General features: G+C 37.1%; 1 protein-coding gene across 1 annotated transcript; it reads left to right on the plus strand.

The window, feature by feature from the left end:
* Window positions 1-3001: 3001 nt before the first annotated feature.
* LOC144449764 (VWFA and cache domain-containing protein 1-like) lies at window positions 3002-25043 on the plus strand. Its single transcript, XM_078140341.1, has 25 exons — window positions 3002-3142; window positions 3533-3595; window positions 4304-4465; window positions 6213-6421; window positions 6989-7154; window positions 7749-7902; window positions 9060-9143; window positions 9618-9746; window positions 10496-10587; window positions 11243-11381; window positions 12346-12507; window positions 14484-14610; window positions 15145-15259; window positions 15588-15669; window positions 16358-16438; window positions 17052-17194; window positions 18123-18298; window positions 18802-18909; window positions 19833-19952; window positions 21032-21224; window positions 22066-22218; window positions 22539-22636; window positions 23106-23225; window positions 23598-23665; window positions 24481-25043. The coding sequence occupies exons 1-25, from the start codon at window positions 3002-3004 to the stop codon at window positions 25041-25043; spliced, it is 3648 nt and encodes a 1215-aa protein (XP_077996467.1).

Consider the following 25043-nt stretch of genomic DNA (forward strand, 5'->3'; position numbering starts at 1 on the left):
CCTATGGAAAATGTCACACTTCCTCGGCCAGAGAAGTTGACCAGTCCCCACTACACTGAACAAAATTATGCGAAGTGTCTATATATATACAAGCTCATCGAGTCCCATGACGCGCGCCAATGCTTATGAGTAGAACACAGTAGTCCGAAAGTGTAGCTTTATATTACTAGTAATATACCTCTTCGACTGTAACCTTCGCCGCTTTAAGAAATGTGCGCACGCGTGGACAACCAACCTACAAAGGAAAAACCCCAACAGTCACATGAATATGCGTGGGAAGTGAAAATATTCCGTGACATATAGTGCATAACAATACCTAATTGTATGGTCTAACCATAGTGTAGGGTCTATGGTCTAACATCATTGTCACATTAACGTACGCATTTCAGCAGTGGACACAGCAAAGAACTATTTGGAAACATAAGCACGGTAAGTTGCTATGGTCAAATATTTGATTCACCATATGTGATATATTATGTTCTCTGGGTGCTGACTTTACATGGATCTAGCCATGGAGGTATAAGGGGAGATGATTGGGTCCATATCCGACATGCAGGCCATACGTATTCTGTACAGTATGTTAAACATGGTGACATACATTGAATTTGATTACACCGTAAACAGCGTCTTGTTTGAACGTTGGTTCACAACCTATGCCTAAATATTGGTTGGGAACATTACGCTAGAACCCCTCCCCCCACCCCCTTCTCTCACAAAACTACTATGTTCAACATAAACTTGACCAACCCTGGCATTATTAATACACCTGGCTACTACAAGTGTCAACAAATGTTTACGTTCACGTTGCCCCCTTTGCTAGATCCCATGACCACTAAAAGAAGGTGGGTTGAGGCATGGATGTATTACACGCACGTCGGTGCTTTAATATGAGTAACCTGTTGCTCTCAGTACCAGCCCCGTGGGCTAAGCTTATCTACATACGTAAGTACATAGCATAACAATTGTCGCAAAGAAAAACATAGTTCTTAATTATCATACGACGACTGCTGTTTTCGGAATGATTCGTTACGCGTTAAAGGCAGTGGCCGTGAATGTGTAGACTATATAACAATAAACTGTATGCGGCCATAACAATTAATGGAGCTAATGTATGCACTCGACTCATTTAAATGCTGGTAGTTCATTTTAACAACATGCATTATCCACTTGCTATGAGTTGTCTTACTAAAAATTGGACATAAGGACACAGGTAAATCAACACTCGGCCATGACATGTTTGCACTCTCCTTGCACAGCTTGTTATGCACTATAACTTACAGTAGAAGGGTGTTTACATGTGTTGCTGTTTTCGCAAGGGCCACTGACTTGTAAACTCAGTAGTAGCCACCACCATAGTCTTGCTGCTAGACGTTCGGGCTTTCTTTCGATGCTATAACTATAAGCGAACGAAGTTCGCATGTGAGGGCCTGCCCGACATCCTCGATAGCGTTGTTCGGCTGTGTGTCGTATTTTATCTGAAGAACATCCGAGGGCTAGCTGATAGACTACCACCACCAGTGATTTTAAACCGAGCCTTTCACATGTAAAATAGCCAGACAAAGCTGTCATCAGCCGCATTGTTGCATATTTTCACCGGGGTCATGGCCCAACGAATTACGACTTTTGTCTTACTGAATGGTTTATGAGTTTTCTTTCGTGTAGAAGTGAAAGTTAGTAAACCAGTACGGTCGAAAGGGTATTTGTAAACACAGATTGAAATCATGATTGATGTTGTTCAGTGAACATTATGTGCAGGGAATGTCATAGACTTACAAAGGCGACTCACAGTCTTTTTGATAACGACAGTGGCTAACCACCATGATTACTATTGCATATCATCCATCAGTAATAATATTAGAAACAACCAAGCTGCATTTTCTTTTACAGTAATAATCTATGAATTGAAAAAAACATGTCAAGAATGTTCTAGTCTAGATCTAGCTACCCATGGCATCGAATAATTTATTTAACCCGTCTTGGTCAATGAGAAATCATGAACCAAAGAATGATCTTGAGATTCGACGCCGGGGATAACACAAGACTAAGTTAGTTCACTTGAAGTAATGAGATATAGTGGCTACGTTTTGTCTATTTCGGGATACTACCAACAAGTTTCTTATTTGTCTGTGGGGATACCAACGACAAGGATCCCTTTCTTTGGGCACAGTTTCTTACTTGTCTGTGCTTCAGGGTACCTAACTAAAGAAGTAAATTTATTAACATATTAAATATTACACCCTTTACGTAACTTATATGTAATACTGCACGTAGCAAGATGACCAATACAATGTAGAAGTGTTGATTACAAAAGAAAACAGATTCGATATCAGACAAGTCGTCACACTGTGTGAGACGACTTCCTTCCTTAGTGCATCTTGAGGCATTAAAAATAAATTTTGCAGTTACGTAACATCTTTACTAGTGTCTGGTGATAATCACATGTGTATGTATGTATGTATGTATGTATGTATGTATGTATGTATGTGTGTGTGTATGTATGTATGTATGTATGTACATTGAATGTATGTATGTATGTATGTATGTATGTATGTATGTGGGTGTGTGCGCGCGCGCATGTATGTATGTATGTATGTATGTATGTATGTATGTATGTGTGTGTATGTATGTATGTATGTATGTATGTATGTATGTATGTATGTATGTATATGTACGTATGTGTGTGTATGTATGTAAAATGTATGCCCATATTTCTGATAATATAGCTATATACAGTTGTACTTACACGCATAACAAATCTAACTATCGTCAACGAAACACAGAAAACCTTTGAAACTCCACAAGTTATTCTTTCAAATTGACAAACAAACGCTATCACTACTCTGTTTTCTTTGAAATAGTTATCTACCTACATCATGTATAACTTTTTTACTCCCGTCAATGTCGTTGCCTAATTGTCTTTCTTCCATGCCCTCCAGATTGTCTAAAGTGCGCATGACAGATCAGTAGACCTGGAATCTCAACTGTACGCACTACCACTGCCATGGAAACAACACAGACAGTAATACTAGGTCTACTCCTGTGTCTGGCGAGGATCGCCACGACCAGTCTTCTTGATGCCGAGAAATTCAAAGAGGAACTTATAAATCTAGCCAATAATGGACTTGGTATTCAACAAATGCAGGTAAGTTTGTCGTCAGGTACAGTCAACGGACATATTTATGATTGTATGTGCTGTTTCAGACCACCCCCAAAATTGGGACGGTATTTACATCGTAACTGTTCTCCCACTTTTCACGAGGGTGAAGGAATCTGTCCTCCCTCCCTCCCACTGGGTTTCAACTTGCCAATCCACTCCCCACCCAATATTCCGACGTTTGCGCTTTCCACTATACCAACAATTCATTTGGACGTGCACTATGTGCGTGCACTATTGTTTGTCTGTACTAAATATCTACCTGTGTCCATTTGACTTCGTTTTGAAATATAACATGAAAAAGGTGGACTGTTGTATTTTATTTGTTAATCATAAATACTGTGTAACTTCATACATGTACCCACTTTTGTCTTGAAGGATCACTTCGATACCCTGGAGTTCACTCACTTGACGCAAGAGGGCAGTGATCTAATAGACACGGTAAGTGGTGCAACACAGATACTTGTATCTTCCTTAGGTAGTATTGTGTATAATAACAGTGATAAATTTGACGGATGTCTGTGTTAATCGTTTTTTTTTTGTTTCCCGGAGTTTGGCGTTTTGAATGGCGGATGTTCACATAGCAAGTACAGATATATATTGATGAGGCATATTGTTGTGTTTATGTAGGTATACATATGAAGTTGCTCATGTTTATGTGGGTATTTTGAATTTTGAAGAACAAAAATAATTTGGTCTGTAAAGTACGCAGTGATGGGGCGCCCTCACACATGTCAAAACCCTTTCAGAGCAGGCCGGTGAGGGCAGTGTGACATGACATATCTTACAGTCTAAATAAATATGCCATTGCGTTTAACAGAAATGTGATATTCACAGAAATCGGCCATATTCCTAGCTTGTGAATCAATTTGCAAGACAGACTTATAACATACACTGATATATTGGTTTGAACAGAGAGGGACACAGATGGAGGGAGATAAAGAGACAGACAGACAGACAGACAGACAGACAGACAGACAGACAGACAGACAGACAGACAATATAGTATAGATGGACATTGACGATGTTTCGAATATGTACATTTGTGCCCGGGAAAAAACCTTATTAACAAAACAAAAATCGTGCATACTGTGAGGAACTCCCTGTTCAAAAACAATGATTTGTATCTAAATCTCTATTGTTCGCCAGCTCCGGAATTCGTTGATACAAAAGTTCTCATCGCGCGTTGAAGCGTTGAAAGACCTGAAGGAGGCGATTGAAGCCTCATATGAACAGACACAAGGTGAATTTGAAGAATGTTGTGCCATCACTTCCGGTTTAGAAGTTAACAGCAGATTCGCGGGCAAAGAGGTAAATGAAAACATAAATGGTTCTCGTTATTTAGTAAAGCCCCAATGATTAAATGGTTTATATAATACCGTGAGCATTATAGTGTGCGTGTTTAGTTGTGACTGTGTGTTGTATTTCTATGTCATGCACTGATTTACACCTCTCTCTCTCTGTCTGTCTGTCTGTCTGTCTGTCTGTCTCTCTCTCTCTCTCTCTCTCTCTCTCTCTCTCTCTCTCTCTCTCTCTCTCTCCCCTTATCACACTATCAAATCTGTACGTTGATACAAAAACAATAGCGGGTGCCCCTGATGTAGATGCCTGGAACGCTTTTGTCAGTTTGTTTATGTCTGTGAACGTTAAACATATTGCGTATGAGTAACTTTCACAGACATAAACAAATTGATACGAACATGGTGTGAACCTTACATCAGAGACACCCAATATTATTTGTATAAGTCTGTTTGATAGTGTACTAAGAAGACGACTTTTCGATATCGGAGGAAATCACACATGGTCTGTTAAATAAAACAACCCCCCCCCCCATTCTCCATTTGTAAAAAGTAACACCCCCCTTTGTCCCATTTTGTAAAAACATGACCCTCCCCATGACAATTGCATATACTGAATGTTAATCAATATTCCCATTATATGTATGTATACATACAAATTAAATCATTTTGCAATATTTGTACCTAAAAAAGTGACAAACAGTAAAAGACTGGCTAGTTACATTTCTCGTATAATCATACACAATCTAGTTAGTATCTAAAACGTTCTTTCCATGTTGTACATACCCTGTCTGATCTGGTTACTTGTAAAAATTCTCTGATATCATCATCATCATCATCATCATCATCATCATCATCATCATCATCATCATCATCATCATCATCACCTTCACCTTCAGTATTGCCATTATCAGTGTCACTCTAATCTGACTCACTGTTACTACTTGAGTCAGTACATGTATCACTGTCCGTGTTCTCTATGACATTCAAAACTAAATCAACATCATCATCATCATCGATATCATCATCACCACCATATTTTAACAACAACATTCAAGGACAGTGTGAGTGATAAGGTGAGATGGTACACTCAACAAAATGTTTTTATAAAACAATTTTCTTACAATCCATATTTTTTTTTGTATTTTGGCATGTAATGTACCTTTAAAAATAAATGTTGAGTGCCCATCTCACTTTACATCTCAAAACACACAAAACAAATTGACAATAATTGAATCTTCAATTTGGTCACAAAACTCCGGATTGTAAAATGTGACCCCCCCCCCCCCCCAAAAAAAAAACAACAAAAAAACAAAAAAAAACAACAACAACAACAAAAAAACAACAACAAAAAACAAACAAAAAACATTGTAATGCAAAATATGACCCTCCCAAGAACAGGTTTGTAAAATGTGACCCACGCCCCCGATTCCCCCCCTCCCCTTGTAAATACTGAAGGCTCCCTTATAAACCCCAGTCTGATTTCCTCAATGGGGAAGTGTAACTATCATGAACTCATCATTAAGAAGTTTTATAACCCGCGACAAAGTTTACTTTTACGGATTTGTGTTCCACTTCTTTTAAAAAAGAGACCTGGGTGGTTTTTTTAATTTTTTTAATTTTTTATTTTCGACGTTTTACTTCGTTCTTGAGATGTGAGTAGCTTTGTTGACGTATTAATCTTTTTGGCTTTTTAGAACAAGCCATATTATCAAAGTTACTTTAAAACCTTCAAGTTGTATTTTTATTTTAATGTACAGTTAGATATATCGACAGCATGTACCAGGATTTCAGACAACGTAACTCCCAATGGCAGACAATTATCCAATGAAGTCATCGATGTCATGAAACAAAACTACGGGAAAATACCAAGCATGAAATGGCAATTCTTTGGCAGTGAAGACGGAATATTCACTATATATCCTGCCAATAAAATCGACAGTTGCACTGGATATGATAATAGATACAGGTAGGGAATCATACCACAAATGAAAGAGAATTGGAAGACGCTTGTACGAATGACTGATCAACATCAAACAGTCCAAATATTTTGATTGCAATTATAAGCCAGATATTCAATGAAAGTACGTAGAATGAAAATGGCAAAGATAGACAGACCGCAAAGATAGACAGCAAGACAAACGGACAGACTGACAGAAAGGCAGATTGGCAGACATACATACATACATACATACATACATACATACATACATACATACATACATACATACATACATACATACATACAAACATGCATGCATGCATGCAGACAGACAGACAGACAGACAGACAGACAGACAGACACACACACACACACACACAACTAACGAACCAAAACATTAGCACCTAAATAGGAGTTTAAAACATCACCATTTTCAATGAATTCGAATATAGTGACTGTAGTTTTCCTACCAACACTTAATATTATGAAAAGCAATTTTAAAATAACAATTATGTTCAAAGATCAGGCATTAATGAATATTAACAGTCTGCCAAGACAAAACTTTAAGTTTGTGATACGAACGTTTTTGCACAGACCCTTTTACGTGGAAGGATCAACGCCTGAAGCCAAGAACTTAGTTGTAGTGATCGACAAGAGTGCGTCCATGCGTGACAGACACGGAAGTCACGGTAAAACATTGATGCAGATAGCTATAGATGCTGTTACAACAGTGTTGAAAACACTGAATCCAAATGACAAGGTCAGTACTACTAGTTTCACTAATTAATAGTCGGCTAGGACGGGGGGGGGGTCATATCATATAGAGAAAGTTGTGTAAACACCACCAACACCACTACCAACAACAACAACAACAACAACAACAACAACAACAACAACAACAACAACAAAAACGTGAGGAGGTTGATAATCTCTCAATCCGAAAGCATACACAGCATGAAAGTTGGAATGTTACAGCATTTTGGCAGAAATCAATCGTAATATTGGACGCGGTACTTCTTTCTTCTGTTCTGTCCATGCATGGGCAATATTAACTTCACCTGCATAACAACTGTCCCGGTTGTTCCTATCTGAAACAAAGACATTTTCATAAATGTAATAAGTTCTGGAGTGTCATTTCAAGATTCACATCACGTAAATTTGTGCTATTGCCAATAGAAACTCTATTTCATCTGTACTGTTCTCACACTGATCCAACGTTGCATAATGAAACTTAGCAGACATCCTTATTCAATGGTTGCACACTGAATATCCATGACTCTCAAGTGCTTATTGCCTCTCGATAAATAGCTTGATAATATAGTAATTGTTTATTTTTACCGATGGTATTTCGTAGGTTGGTGTAGTGACATTCTCCGATGATGTGGACACACTCCATGGTAATTCAAATGATGATGCCTACCTGAATTGTTTTGGTGAAGAACTAGCAATGGCATCTCTTACTAACATTAAACTACTTGGAGATTTTATTGCACAACTGAGACCAGACGGTAAGATAGGCTATTATGTATAAATACTTCTTTTCATACACTTGATCCTCTAACCGAACCCTAACCTAACCCTGACCCAAATTGAACCCTAACTACCGTTTGTCCAAATATTACTCTCGTCCTCGAATCCACCACTGTGTGTGACAGTTCTCGTCGCCACCACCCCGTACGTTGAGACAATCACACAACTACCCAATCCATAAACACTCCTTTTTAGGGCTCGTCTATCCTCCAAAAAGAGCTACCAATTATACCTCTCCTTACTGTACACAAATTGACTTACTTTTTTTCAACCGAGATTGTCACAGAGTAGGACTATACATTGTAGTTAATCTAATCCAATCTGATCCCTGGCCAAACACTAACTCAATAATAAACTAAACTCGAACCCCTCCTTAACCCAATACTAACCCAATCCGACCCCTAACCAAGCACTAACTCCATAGTCTTAACTCGAACCCTCCCTAGTCCAATCCTAACCTTAACCCATTCCGATCCCTAACCAAACACTAACCCAATAATAGCTTTAACTCTAACCCAAGCCTATCCCAATCTGATCCCTAACCAAACACTAACCCAATAATAACCTCATCTCGAACCCAACCATACCCCAAACTGATTCCTAACCCAATAATAACCTCATCTCGAACCTTCCCTAGCCCAATCCTAACTCTTACCCTAACCAAACACTAACCCAATAATAACTTCATCTCGAACCCAAGCCTACCCCAATCTGATCCCTAACCAAACACTCAAACTCACTGAACCTTACCTCGAACTCCACTCTATCCCAATCCAAACCAAACCCAGTCTTTGCTCAACCCTGCAAATTAAAAGACTAATCCAATCCTACTCTGACCCAACCTTTACCGAGCTTGAAGCTTAGTGGCCAACCATACATCCTGCCCTAATTGATCCCAAAATTAAAAACTTATCTACTTTTTAAGAGATAAATTTGAGTTTTTACTGTACACAAAGTTTGTAATATATTTCATTTTAAAACTTACATATTAGCATAATTGTTCAAAGTGACTTCAACTATTCCTTGTCATTTGAAAATGGGCCTAAAATCTCCAAATAACATCAGTATTATTATACATCTCATGTATTATATTTTCTTCATGCTGTCTGAAATAACCCTCTTTCAATTGTTACAGGTGGGACTAATTATGGCATTGCATTCCAAAAGGCGTTTGATTTATTGAAAGCGGCTTCTACCGTAATGGATGGCATCGAAAGAGGTAATACACACTTCCATTGTGAATTCTTCAATTTCTTTAATTATAAATAATTTTAACTCAAACTTATTGCATAACCCAAGATAGCTCATACCCAATATTTCTTAGTCAAACCAATTCTGAATTGGAGAACAAATGAGAATAGGTGTGCTGACTTTAACTAGAGTATCTTTTATTTTTTCATTCAGACAATCAACTATATATTTACTGATTCACTGAATAACAACACTAATTAGACATTATATACGTCAATTAGATATCTATGTATACGTAATTAATGCAGCAACAGGTTGAAATCATGACAACATTGGCCAAACTGACCGACAAAGTCAATTTGAATCTATCATGTTATGTGTACAGCTACACAAATATGTTTGTCCACAGGTGATTCAATACTGCTCAGGATGTATGATTAAATCATCATATCTAATATAAAACAGTTAAAAAGTTCAAGTGTTTTTCTTTTTCTTTTCCTAGATCAAGTCATTTTATTTGTAACTGATGGTTTGCCAAATGATGATAAAGACGATATAATGAAAATAGTACGACGAAACAACGAAGAAATGGGAAATAAAGCTGTCATTCTTACAATCGGTTTGGGAACAGGTAAGAATGTCTTAGAATTGTTGCAGTTTTTAAATATGCTAAACTACGGTTATGTTTCTCTCTGTCTCTGTCTCTCTCTGTCTCTCTCTGTCTCTCTCTGTCTCTGTCTCTGTCTCTGTCTCTCTCTCTCTCTCTCTCTCTCTCTCTCTCTCTCTCTCTCTCTCTCTCTCTCTCTCTCTCTCTCTCTCTCTCTCTCTCTCTACGTTTACAGCCAATGTCTCAGTTTTTTGACAGAGTCATGTTATTTCGATGAGTAATACTGTGTGGACAGAAAATTGTGATGATTGATGTTTTGGCTAAATGTAAAAATGATATACCACTGGCAATTTTGTAACAATGTCGCGTCCTTTGTTTTTTTAATGCTGAAAACTTTGGCAGTGTTGTGTTGTGACAGACGAACAGTGTAATCACAACTCTCTATGCCAAGGCAGCGAAATTAATGCGACAACAAAGCTTTAGTGTCACGTAATATTTGATATAAATGTTTTCCGTGACAAGTACAAGAGAGCAATGGCAGGGTAAACGTGGACAATCGTGAACTAGTCCACATTGAGTCTGTTTTGAAAACCGAAACGGTGAGTAAATCATGGCTTAGGAATTGTTGTGAATGGTCAGATAGTAACCCAACCAAATGCTTAAATTTTATAAAATAAATGTATTTATTTTCTTTGATTGACTCAGGAATTTGGTAATGTGTATAACGTTTAAATGAATGGTAATAAAACATGAGTACCGTATATTTTTCGTAGATGAAGACTTGAGTTTCTTGCAAGACCTTGCAGAGCAAAACTTTGTCGCACATGGACTTCCTGCTGCTGATACAGATATAGGTGAAATAAAGGTATGTATGTATGTATGTATGTATGTATGTATGTATGTATGTATGTATATGTGTGTGTGTGTATGTATGTATGTATGTATGTATGTATGTATGTATGTGTGTGTGTGTGTTTAATGTAAGCACGTGACTTAGTGTCATCAACATAGTCTCAAAATATATCAGATGCATTAGAAAAAGATTGTCGTCTTTACACTGCTCAGTTGATATAGAGGATGTCGTGGTGTAATCTACCTCATCTCTCATCTCATAGATGTATCCATAGTCTTTATACCATGCATAAGCCAAGATATTGTCTTTGAACAGAATGTATGGACATACCCTGATCGTTCTACGTCACGACAACCCGTGTCTACGTCACTGGTTTTGTGGTGCTCGAAATATCATTCGAAACGTTCGCAAATCATCATTACTTTCCCTGATTTTGCATGAATCATGTTTTAGGAGGTACAATTACATTATTCCCCAATATAATCTTTATTCAGCTGGAAAATACTTGAGACCTAAGGGTTGTCACAACTTGTCTAGCGACTTGTAATGACAAGGCCCCTTAGGTCACTCGTATTTTCCATGGCCGTTATTACTTCCTTCATTTCTAAGAATCGTCTCAAAGAGCACAGCCATGTAGCCTGACATATCGTATCCCTTCTCTTCTCAGAAAGGAGAATACACCCAAGTTACCGACTACACAAAATTACGCAGTACCATGGCCAGATATTATGACTTCTTCGCTGTTACTGAAAATCTGAGAGAAGAACCAATATTTTCTGTTCCTTATCAAGATGCCTTTGGATTAGGTAATGCGGAAGACAATTTACCTTATAGCCAAAAAGATGTAGGCTTGGTGTTTCACTCGGAGGACATTACGTTTGACACAGAGCTAGACATATTTCAACTCTAGACTAACGATAACAGAGACACAATAAACACAGCAGGATCCTTTAGCCCAATCATATGCATATTGGACACTAGTGATAAGCATTGATATTCTTTCACAGTGCAGTAAAAACAGGCTTCTAATGAAAACATGGACTTGATGATTTTAATGACTGCAATTGTTTATTTTCTAACTGATAATCAACATTTCAACTACTTCTAAATCCCCACTGTGCACGACACCTATGTAATTGTTCTTATAATATGCATTAGAAGGTGTCTGAGGTTGTTATTAAATATCATGCCACACGAGTGAAACACCAAGCCTACATCATTTTAGCTATATTTAAAGGTTTAGCAAATCGTAGATTATAAAAATACACAAATTTAAACAGAATGGCAAAATCGTCAATATTAAAAGTCATACTGAATACAATCAGACCGAACCGTGAATTTTCAGCAGTAGACTCTATATCGACGTTTACATATACATGACTGTGTTAGCATTTGGAATATTGACGCCGACAAACCAAACGGTCAGTATAGCACAGACTATCTCGAAGTAAGCGTATCACATGCAACAACCACAAGTAAAGCTCGTTCGCAAGTGAGTGTAAGGAAACGATGTATATTGTGAGAAGGTGCGCCCACAACGACGAGTCTTTTAGTTTGGTATACAATTACTGGTCAATGATTTGATTTTCAGAGGCAGAACTCTCCAATCGTTAGCATAGTTGTCAAAGTACCAACTTTTCAAATAGTTTGGTAGCTTTTAAACAGCACATGTATACACAAACAATGTTAGTTTTTATGACGTGATTCATTTGATATTTGCACAACTTTAGATCTGGTGTAAATCTGTCTATTAAATATTCGTACATTTAGGTCTAATGACAACGGCAGCTCTACCAGTCAAATACCAAGGTGAATTAAAAGGAGTAGTTGGTACCGACTTCACTCTAGATGATCTCTTTGCCGATATCACGTACTTCAGAGAGGGTGAGAAGTCGTATGCATTCCTGTTTGAAGCGAATACGAAGGCCGAAGGTAACGTAAAACTTGTATTGATTGGTTGATAAGATGTTTGACTATTGATTTATACTACTTTTCGCATTCAAATGTCATCCGTATGTCAATGTCTGATTTTTCAAGTTCATGCACATCACCATAAGTTTTAACCTGCCCTCTACTGGTCGTTCTGGGAGAGTATGGTGTCATCCCCCCCTTAGTCAAGTACTGGTGTCAGGCAATGACCTTGGTTTGGAAATTGCATGTTGGCACGATATCCAAAAAGGAAACTTATTTCTGAATACTTCTCATCTGAACCACTTGGGATGGATGTGGTCGATCATTTTCTATGACAAACCTGCCTTTTCCCTTTTCAAAGACCACTTGATGTCTAGCTTTTTTTAGTACGTCGATTGCAGATCTACGCTGTGCGTACTAAAGGCGTACAGTTTCATTTACAGTAGTGACTTAGAGTAACCCTACTTTTTGATGTTTCTCATCACTTTTCCATGGCAACTAGGGATCGGTCGCTCGAATTAAAAAAAAGGAAAAGATAAAAACCATTTTCTTCATGTTTCTCTGCCTGAATAACTTCTGTCATGAAAGAAATGCTCTGTTCGTGAGCAAGTGTCGTTGTCGCCGTCATGACTGTAAATGACGTCGACAGTCCAGATACTTGCTTATTCTTGTCAGAGGGGGAGCTGCTCCGCAAAACATTATGGGCGCATGACCAATAAAAATATTTTTTTTTTTTTAATTTTGATGCCGGAGCTAAAAATTTGGGCCGGTCGGGTAATGAGAAACATATGGGTCACCCTAACTGTGATTAAGCCTTATAAAAAAATTGTGTGGTTCCGATTACGCTCAAATTTAGAATAGGTGGGGGTAGGGAGATTTTTTGTTTCATTCAGTTTTTCAGTTGTGAGTGTTTAGGTCAGGTTGTTATGTGTTTTCGAAATGGTCTCTGTGTTATTGGCTTTTCCCATCACATGTGCAGTCATTACAGATTGGAAGAAGAGTTTTATATTGTCCTTTGAAGTTGATGCCAGTTTCCGCGTCCACAATTTCTGCGAGACTTCACACAATGTTTATGTTTTTCTCGAATATGTAAAACAAAAAAAAGTTTAGGATCGGCAGTGAAAAACTAGGTGGGGTCGGGTAACCGGAACCAAACAATTACTTTTTAGGCCTTAGCAGAGGACCACACACCACAGTGGACAGAGTTATAGCTTCTGTACACAGTCATCCCAAACTCTGTTGCAGTAATTGGTTTCACTGAGTTTATACTCAACAGCGTTCTCAAGAACCTATTTTTAGTCCCCGCCGGACAAAGTCCGGACAGGGACTCATGGATTGGGGTCCGTGTGTCCGTCCGTCCGTCCGTCCGTCCGTCCGCAGCCGTTTCTTGGAGATGCCTGGACCGATTTTTTTTCAAACTTGGTACAGGGGCAAAATGCTATAGCATACATATGCACGTCAATTTGTTTTATGATACGATTCAATATGGCCGCCTAGCAGCCGTTTTGTTTGCGAATTTTCCCTGTCCAAAGCCATAACTCAGACATGCTTGAACAGATCTCATTCAAAGTTGGTATTAGGACAGTGTTCTATGACATACATGTGCATATTCATTGTTGATGTGATACGATCCAATATGGCTGCCTGGCAGCCATTTTGTTTGCGAATTTTCCATGTCCAAAGCCATAACTCAGACATGCTTGAATAGATCTCATTCAAAGTTGGTATTAGCACAGTGTTCTATGACATACATGTGCATATCCATTTTCGTTGTGATACAATCCGATATTGCTGCCTGGCAGCCATTTTGTTGGCATAGTTTTCATGTCCAAAGCCATAACTCAGACATGCTTGAACAGAGTAGTGATATCAAAAACAACCATATGAGGCCAAACAACATTAACCAGGTTAGAAAATGACAACATAAACTGCCAGTTCCTTAAAACCCAATCATAGCGGGGAGTATGTCATTTTCAATGACTTTTTTCATTTGTTAGGTCGTACCTTGATGCATCCACTCCTACCAGCTCCTGCCTACATCGAAGAGGATCCAGTCTATGTACACATTACATCACTAGAACGAGAAGAGAAATTCCGTGACATCATTTTCTTCAACTCGACAAAGTAAGTCTTATAAATATACCTGAACACTTATCGTACGATAATGTCGATCATTATTTTCACAAGGCTCTCTAATTAGAAAAGTCATCAAAATAATCTTTCGAGATTGGTAAAGGACGTTGAAGCTTTAGAGCAGAGCTCTGCTTCAGAGTAATGCAATAATGACAATGTACCATGATTTAATGTAGGGCCTAATCCAAATACTTCATTCTTATAATTGCTAAAGGAAATGTTCTGTCAGGCATATTTTTCCCTTTAATACACTTGTTTTGTTTACTGCTCTCAACATAAACATGATTTTTAGTGATAAAATAGCACAACAACGACTTACTCATGTTTAAAATCTTGTCGAAAAGACCTACTGCACGTGAAATGGGTTCAGCCATTTAGGGCTTTCCTGTAGATGTTTATCAGACAGCCTCTAGTGATAACATCAAAGTAACTACAACCTATTTGCCTTGACAAATTCAAAGAGTGTCTCGATTGTCTAGATCGCAATACATTGTCTGACGTTGCTTTCATCGCAACTTTTTGCAGTGGGCAAGACGAGGGAGAAGCAACTTTCTTCACCAGAAGATCACTTCCAAGGGGCAACTCAGTCACAGAAGGCGTATATGAAACGTCAGTTGAATCTACATACTACTGGCGACAGGTTGGTAAAGTCCATTGAAGTGCAATACAAAATAACATGGCTGTAAAAAGAGAGTTGGCTTGGGGGGGGGGGGGGCTTAGGAGATATTTACTGTTAATTACCCCTTGTTATCATGACATTCCAAACTTATTCAAATCTAATCAACTATCAATGAAAACAGAAGGCTTACCGTGATTGCTTCATTTAGTGTTTTTTCACCCTCTACTCTACTTCTCCTTTACGTTCTCTGTTGTTTATTCATCGGAAGACTGCCTTCCTTCTTGATCTGACCTCAGACAACATGAGATCTGAAACACAATTAATATCCCCCTTTTGTTCAATCTACCAGGTAGATGGATCGCCATATATTGTATGTCTTGTCAATGCAGTTGGTGATTTCCAGACTGTGTTAAAACCGCAGCAACCTACAGGTAGTGATATTTTTGCTACCTTCCATCTAAGGGAGGTCTTATATATGACATATAAATAAATATGTAAATATGGACTACTATTACATTCTCATCGTAACACCTTAAAAGATGTAGTTCGGTCAGTGAAAACATGAGAAAAGGTGGAAAATGTGTGTGTGTGTGTGTGTGTGTGTGTGTGTGTGTGTGTGTGTGTGTATGTGCGCGCGCGCAAGCACGTTTGCAATTGTTTTCAATTTATTATAGTACTTTTAACAGTCTACTAGATACATTAAAATACCGATTGAAGTCTGAGAGATACTTTTAAATATTTGACCAATGAAATATCCCGATCTTCAACGGTAAACCGTGGATTTTCGACAAGTTACAAGCTTGCGGTATGCGTATCATCAGTGATGTTGTTGTCTTATGTTGATCCAGTCATAGAGGGCGCTATTTATCAAAAACAACAGTTTGGTTCAGATTCAAAAAAACCTCTGGTCGGACAGGTCAGATCATGACCGACAATACTATTTTGAATAAGAGAAGAAGGCAAATCTACTTCAGTTTCAATATCATGTAAAGAGTTCATGGATTAGCATATTGGCTTCACTAAAACAGAACAAGAGAAAATAAATGTTTAGAAGTGGGAAAATATTATTGTGAGTCTCGCCATTCTGAAATGTTGTTTTTTTCTTTGACACCGTATTAGGTAATGACTTCCTGTACCATAGAATCGATCTCGTAAAACCACCATCGTCCTGTAGACACGCTAATAGACATGCAACGAAAGGTAAGTCAGAGAGGATTTTTTGTAAAGAAAAACATGCACGGTAATAGTAGCCGGGTTCTAACCCTCCCATGGCATAACTCCACATTTCAAAATACAGAGGTCATTTCCCAAGGCAGGAGGAAAGAAATTACAAATGTGGTCGAAGTTCACAATCAATCAATCAATCAAACAAACAAATCAAACAAACAAACAAACAAACAAAACCCAACCCAAATCAATCAATCAATCAATCAATCAATCAATCAATCAATCAATCAATCAATCAATCAATCGATCGATCAATCAAGTCATTTATTAAGCACCGGCACCCAATGCTTAGTAACGTTCAGAGGTGCTGTACCATTACTTGTTGAAAGCTCTCCTGAAAAGATGTTTTCGAACTTCAGGTTTTTCCTAAACTTAACTGCATATAAACGTTTACTTTTGACGTATTTCCAGTGGCAAAGTATTCCAAAGTTTCTATTTAACAACTGTCCGTATGTAACGAGTAATCTATGATTCAAGACTAAAGTGAAGCAGTTTAATACATGCCATGAAATGCTAAGTATAAAACATGTTTATAGGGAGGGGTTTTAGTTGTCATTGTTTTGACGAATGATCCATTACTTTGCAGCTCAGTCCACTGTCAAGTTTGCCCCAAATGCTTTCATAAACCCGGTTGATTACCTTGAATTGAGAGAAAATAAGATCATCATTGGCCAATATGAAGATTACATGAACGATGCAACTGGAAATGTTGTTTATAATCATTTTAGGGTAAGAACTTGCCATTTATATTTAACGTTTACTTGAGATCATTCGTGATATTTAAGGACCACGCCAGCCGTCACTAATTTTCAATACAAATCTCTATCTCGCTGAAACCCCCAGCATAATGTGACTTGAAAATAAATTCAATAACGACATTTCTATTAGGACAGAGATATTGTGAAAGTTCCTTCAATCACTCGATTTACTGATCAAAGTACGGTTTATAACGACAGCACTTACAATCTGAGAATTTTGGTGTTGATTTTCTTTTACAAGTCAATGAACTTTGGAGTAATGATAAATATAGATCAAACGATATCAAAATTTAGCCATTCTTAGAATCCGTTATCCGAACACTGGGTTATTTATTTTGATACATGTACATTTCTTATGTAAGGACCAGAAATAATCTTCCATATGGCAAACTTTGGGAGATTTAAGGAACTTTGATTCTCAGAGTAATTGGCCCCTTCTGCCTGTAACTTGTTTTTATATCAGTTTACAGTGAGGAAACCCAAGTTGAAACTTTTCAGGAAAATTGGCCCCTACTGAGAATCAAACTTCCTTAAAATCTCCCAAGTTTGCCAGATGGAAGATTGTTTCTGGTTGTGAAATATACATGCGTAGACAAATAAATTTAGATATCACTGTCTTGTTTTCAAGGAAATAAACAATCTTGTATTTTCCCATAGAGTTAATTCGGATAACGGATTCTAAAATGGTCTAATTTTGAGAACGTCTTGATCTTCATTTTTAATTTGTATTTTGACTGATTATGGGTTTGAGATTTGTTGCAAATTAAAAGTTACAGCAGAAGTTGTTTTTATTAGATTTCCAAGGTCCACATACAACGCTAAGGTAAGTGTTACATACAAAATGGAGTTCCTCTAATTTGTTCTGTTCCTAAGCTTGTTGTTGACTACGATCGTTTCAGGGTGGCATAAAAGATATGGTTACTGCGACAGCAAAGGTCAATGAACTTTGGATTAATGATAATACTGGTTATGAAGATTACACATTGTATCGCTACATAGGAACAACGAATGGAGTTTTCCGTGAATTCCCAGGAGTCAGAATGAATGACATGTATGATCCAACGGTTAGACCGTGGTAAGTGATAGATATATCATAGATAGATAGATAGATAGATAGATAGATAGATAGATAGATAGATAGATAGATAGATAGATAGATAGACAGACAGACAGACAGACAGACAGACAGACAGACAGACAGACAGACAGACAGACAGACAGACAGACAGACAGACAGACAGACAGACAGACAGACAGACAGACAGACAGACAGACAGACAGACATAGATCGGTAGAGTCAAAATAAATGAAACTCTTCATACTTACAGTTTGCTACTTTAATTAACCAGGACTCGACATCCGACCGCAGTGGTAAGAGAAAAGCCACTTTTCTTAGTGGTTTAACCACATGACCACCGACAACAGTTTGTTTGTTTGTTTGTTCGTCTGCTTGTTTGTTTAAATTTGCTTTAGACAACTTAATACACTTACACTATATCCTTTTAGAACCTTACCCACGCCCAAGCCCGCTAGAGAATTTCTATCTACAGCGCTCTGAGCACATATATTTATTTCCAGGTTCCAGAGGTCTAAAAGCAACAAAGGTGTCTTGACGTTATCAGCACCATATCAAGCTGCCAGTGGTGCAGGATATGTCATAACACTCAGTAAAACTATCGTCGAAACGTAAGTATTGATATTTGTAATAAGAATTCCACCAGTCAGGAAAGTTTGCCCTGCCCTCACACATCGGTCAATTCTCGCTGGGGTGGTCTCGTAGGCAAAGCCTCCAGCTGCGAGAGTCTGGGTAACCCTTCCAGACCAAGACCGTTGAGGGCAGAGGGACATGACATATCTTAAAGTCTAGAATCCTACAAATCCTTCAGTTGGATAACTCCGGCCAAAAACAAAGTTGTTCTACTCATGCGCATCAGTTAAAATCCCTTGCGGTGGTTCTTTTTTTCGTGTTTGTCTAACCCATGCAGTCTGCAAATTCGTGGGAAACACAAAAATAACCCTCCCTACTCCAGTGAAGATAACTGTAGAGCTAATCATGAACAAGCAAATGACATCTGCCACACATACACACTTGCTATAAAGTACTAAATAAAAAGAAGAGTAACTACCATAAATAGTAGATTGAGTGACATGTTTGTTGAGAATACAAAAGAAATCGCGTCGTCGCACCACTTTAGAAAAAAATGTCTTGACCAGAAAGAATTCTTCTTTTTGAATCGATGTTTTTTTCATCAGACGTAAAAAATATATTTTTACAGCGTTGTAATATATTCTACTGTAAACCAGTTGTTAAGTTGACGCAATAGTATATTGTAGCGTACTGGTATTTAATATGGCAAACATTTTGAGTTTGGACAATATTGTTACATCGAAGGATATCATAGAATCATTGACTTCTTGAACATTCTTTAAATGATCAATTCTGAAGTACATATGTTGTAATGTATTTTCTTTTCTCGTTTATACCAGCCATTGGAAAATGAATTATGATTTCAAAAGTTGCAAAAATATGTTTACATAGGACTACGGTTGATACGCATTCAAATAATTACTCTCCTAAGCGTTACATAATTTTGCTTAACTTTAAATAGCCACACTTCAGACCCAACCCCTGATGACGTAGTAGCAGTTATGGGTATGGACTTCACTCTGACATACTTTAATGATTTGATGCTACGGAGTTACCCAGAATGCAGTGAGAATAGATACAGGTATGTTATTGTTTATACGACCCGTTCTTTACCATCAAGTCGCGAGTGGAAGATACCTTTGGAGTACTTTATAGATAGTATCAAAACAGACAAATGCAATTGTTTGTTTGTTTGTTTGTATGTATGTATGTATGTATGTATGTATGTATGTATGTATGTATGTATGTATGTATGTATGTATGTATGTATGTGTAGTTGTGGCGAGGTACAAAGTGAGGCTCATGTAATACTAAATTGCTCACAATCAGATCATATAAGACAAGCCAACCCAGGTGTCAGCTTTGTTTCATTAAAAGACTTTTTCTGTAAAACGGATATTGTTACCATGGTCAAAATCTCATCAGACATTCTTAAAATCTACGACCATAGATAATCTCAAACTGCTTATTATAGCTTGTCCCCCATCCATATATGAAAATGTCCATATACACTGTCGTAAATCCGAAGTGTTTAAATTTTCACTGTTTTTTGACTCCAGGTCTGAACTGTTACATGTAATATAATTATGTGCCATCTGCCTTTGGTTGACCCTCTGTACTTATCGACTTTTACTTTAGTGTGTTAAACTTATGTTATCGGTACCATTGCCGATCAAGAATAAATAAAGCACGTCTTGAAGTGGAAACGTTTTCTTTAAGTCTTTAAGTCTGAATGCCTTGTAAATACACATTACGAGTTGTCGTTAGTGATAAGGCTTTTTAGTTGACATTAAATATCGAATCTCCGAATCTGTCTGTCTATGCGCATACGCATGCGTATGAGACAACCACTGTATGAACGTATGTTTTAAGTTTATTAATGTTTTCATAATGCATGTGCCGTCTGGTGTTTATGATAAGATGGATCCTATCATCTTAGTTAATTTTTAAAAACAATCCTAAGGTGCAATTAAGATGTCGTCATTTACTTCAACAAAATAGATGCTGTTTGTTTAATGTTTAGCGAGTAGCGTCTATTGTCGTATAAGATGTTTCCTACAGTAATGCTAAATTTGTTTCAAATAAAATTTCATATCCTTTGCAATTATATGATCCCAACATCAGCTAGAATTCTGAAAATAATGTATAATCATATTACAGCTGTTTTATAATGGATAATAGTGGATATTTGGTCGTACATGAAGAATTCCTTCAGTTCGGGGAGTTAGATGTCACCAAGTCACATATTACTGAAATGGAACCGATGGTGGCAAGAGATCTCATATCGGAAGGTACCTTAACAAAGGAAGCGTGTATCGATTTCCAACATGTCAAAAATCGACACTATTACACGGTACGTCACCGTATATGGTGCCTGTATAACATACACAGTGACCAGTGAACAGAACAGTTGTGAATTTGCTCATATCACGTGACCCACAACAAAATCACTGATACAAAAGTAACAGTGGGTGTATGTTGATTATCGTAACTCTCTAATAAAATATCGACTTATTTATTTATTTGTCAAAAATGACTTAAATAGCACATTGTCTGATCATGATCAAATTTAACACTCAATCTACTTCTGAAGTGTCAATAAACATAGTTGGGATCCTGGTGTTTTTCGTCTGACCAATTACCAACACTAATTCTGTCTTTGCATGAAACTTGCCTCATTCCCGAACGCCAAAAGCGGGTATAAAAGTCAACGCTATCCATTCCGTTATTGTTAGTCAGAGTTTCAATAGACATTTGTTCAAGATGAATTTGCTGTTGAACGTTTTTGATATTGCTTAAATTTGGCAATATAATGATTCATTCGTCGTAATATCGTACTCCCTGAGCAGTTTTGAATCACTTGCGGGCAAACATATTTGTGCAGCTGTACACTTAACATGGTAAAATGTATCCATTCAAACTGTTTGGGGTCCGCACCCATAAATTAGCGTCCCTGATATGATCATGATTCCAACCTGTTACTATACTTATCGATAAAATTGTCCACTAATCAACATGTCCAATGGCTAATTATTGATATTTTAATAATTTTTAGTTAATATGTTGTTTGTCTAATCAGAAAAAATAATACTCCAAATACAGCCAGTGTCAGTCTGTTAACTTTATACTTCCATGTCTATTTTTACAGTCATACATCGTCTAACTAAGTGATCTGTTATCATCTTTCGTATCAGGTACAAACATCCTCTTTGTCAAACATTGATAAACTTGATGACAGTGATGGCTGTAAGCGGTATCAATTGACGCACATCTTAGAAACCAATGCCTTTCTGGGTATTATCGATAAGACAATAGGTTGTGCCAAGTCTCCGTGCCCGTGCTATTATGTAAGTAATTCGTTTATAAAAACTGATCCCACCTAACAATATTTAAGAACATATTTTATCCAAAAACTCACTACTATATACTAGGTAGGAATGCCAAGTGGTATAATTCAGTAAGTGACTGAATTCGTATTTTATGCAATTCTAAAATAGGTTTTGTTATCAATTTGACCTCTATTTAAAAAAAAAAATTGTGCGGTGACCCAAGATTTTTGATATTTATTTTTACTACGAATAGTTTGGAGTTTACATGAACAAAGGAACAGCAAGATTTTATTTCTGAGGTGTCTTCGACCTTAACTTTTTGTTCATTTATGTATCAGGATCGTTGTTTGGCTACAGATAGCGATGCTTGTGAATGTCCTTGTCTATCGATGACAGAAGAATACGATTACTGCAATGATGACTTCACGTTTACAAGGTACGTTAAAGGTGAATGCCACTCCAGGAAATTATATATTCATAGTTGAATAATGCATATTCGTGAGAGATGTTTACACTGAAGGGAATAGGTACCTAGGAGTCATGAATGTTCATTGTTCAACCATGAAGATATCATTTCTGCTGACCCCCATAATGGTGTGTGTGTGTGTGTGTGTGTTATTGTTTGATTGATTGATTGTATGTATGTATGTATGTATTTATGTATGTATGTGTATGTGTGTATGTATGTATGTATGTATGTATGTATGTGTGTGTGTATGTATGTATGTATGTATGTATGTATGTATGTGTATGTATGTATGTATGTATGTATGTGTGTATGTATGTATGTATGTATGTATGTATGTATGTATGTATGTATGGGAGCACTTATACCACGATGTTTGTTCAAATTTGTCGTTATAAACACAATCTCGTAATGCTATATTCTGTGTCACTATTTCTAGTGATGCCTACGCATCATGCTCTCCAAGTCCATCATTATCCCCAATTATAGACGATCTAGACGCATATGGAGGACTGTCAAATTGTTACAAAGCAAACTGTGCTGACAAGAGTTCAGCAAGGTAAGTTGATCACAAATATATAGATTATTTTGTTGTATATAGGAGGGGTAAACAATACCCAAAACACATGCGATAGAGGAAATTTAATATTGCACCTTGAGCAGATTAATTTTCCAGATGCTGTACAGTGATTGAAGATTTTTACTTTACTCTTGGTTCTTTACAAAGAATTTGAAATGTTACATTTTTAGCGTACTAATAGCATTATAAATAATTTTCGAACAAATCAGTTAAGACATTGAATTATTCTGCATTTTGAAGCCGAAATTCAAGTTGAAATACTTTACTCGAGGACTTTTACGTTATATTATGGCAGCCTGCCTATATGTACATAATTTTCATATACTGGTATTTTTATACATTATATTTCAGTGTGTGTAATGCTTTCATCAGTTGTGAATGGAAAGGAGAAACATGTACCGGTAAATTTTCAAAGTCAGGTAAGTTGCAAAAAACAAACATTAGAAATTCAAATCGTGAACAGATCTCGTATACATTTTATTAGGTGTATATCATATATCCAATCTGATTAATATCTGATGTAGTGAAAGTGGCTAGATGTCTTCATTTACGTCTATATCCATCGTTTTGTGCCATTTGTTTTGTTCTGGGTGATCGCCGCTTTCTGTATTGATATTTGTATTATGCTAATTACAGGTACAGTTGCCACACAGAAACACAATATCAACAAGTCGTTTAATTAACCGTAGGTCGAAACAGCTGAAAAAATCAAAAACACTACCTACTTATTTTCTACAGACAAATTAATGGAAACACGCAATTTATTGATTGATTGATTCCTTTGTATTTGTTTATTCAGTTATTTATCATTTTTTTATTCATTTGTTTGGCTTCATTTGTGTACATGTTTTTTATTATTTATTTATTTATTTATTTATTTAGTTCTTGTATGTTTTGTTCTTGTTTTTGTTTTTATTAAGTCATCTACCGTTTATTCATTTGCTATTTCATTTATATATTTATATTTTGTTTTACTAAGTTATCTACGTATATATTTATTTCATTATTTATATATTTATTATTTACTTATCTTATCTATTCCTTCTATTCATGGTTTTATTCAAATAGTGATGACGTCATTGATATGTTCATGCAATCATATACTCCATTTCGTTTGATGACGTTTATTTTATTTCCATATGTTTCCCAGTCGGCAGTGGCGTGATTACCGTTTTAGTGGAAATTATAAGTTGAAAACTAATTAATTCTGTTCTGATGTAAATTGTGTTTGCAGAGTCAAGTAATGGATCAGGTGTGATCATTGCTGTGGTAGTGGTCATCATAGTAATTATAATACTTGTTGTAATCGCTGCTGTCGTATGCAAGTTTTGGTGGTTGCCAAGGAACGCCAAAGCACGTTCCCATGCATCATATGGACCCAGTGGTGTACAAAGCGTTATGACAACAGACGAAGTACCTCCGGCACCATCTGCACCCCCAAAACCGGAACTGGATCCCGACTATATGGAAGCTATCGATACGGGTGAATTCCATAATCCAGGTGGGTTTATGGGAGAACACCACAAACCAAATGTGTTTACGGGTGGACACAATGGCTCCGGTGGTGCACGATACGTTACAACACCAGACGAAATAAGTCTGGTACCATCTGCACCCCCAAAACTGGAACCGGAACTGGATTCCAACTATATAGAAGTCAATTCATCAGCTGCTGATACGGGTGACTACCACAACCCAAATGTGTTTACGGGTGAACACAATGACCCAGATAGGATTATGCCTGATTACGAAACTCCAGATTCGTTTACAGGTGACCACCATAACCCAAATGTGTAA

Source organism: Glandiceps talaboti, chromosome 18 (assembly GCF_964340395.1).
Source record: "Glandiceps talaboti chromosome 18, keGlaTala1.1, whole genome shotgun sequence".
NCBI lineage: Eukaryota > Metazoa > Hemichordata > Enteropneusta > Spengelidae > Glandiceps > Glandiceps talaboti.

Coding starts and splice junctions, on each gene's coding strand:
- LOC144449764 (XM_078140341.1), top strand. CDS start 3,002: ATGGAAACAACACAGACAGTAATACTAGGTCTACTCCTGTGTCTGGCG. Junction 10,588..11,242: donor CAGATATAGGTGAAATAAAG/GTATGTATGTAT, acceptor TTCTCTTCTCAG/AAAGGAGAATACACCCAAGT. Junction 11,382..12,345: donor TCAAGATGCCTTTGGATTAG/GTAATGCGGAAG, acceptor TCGTACATTTAG/GTCTAATGACAACGGCAGCT.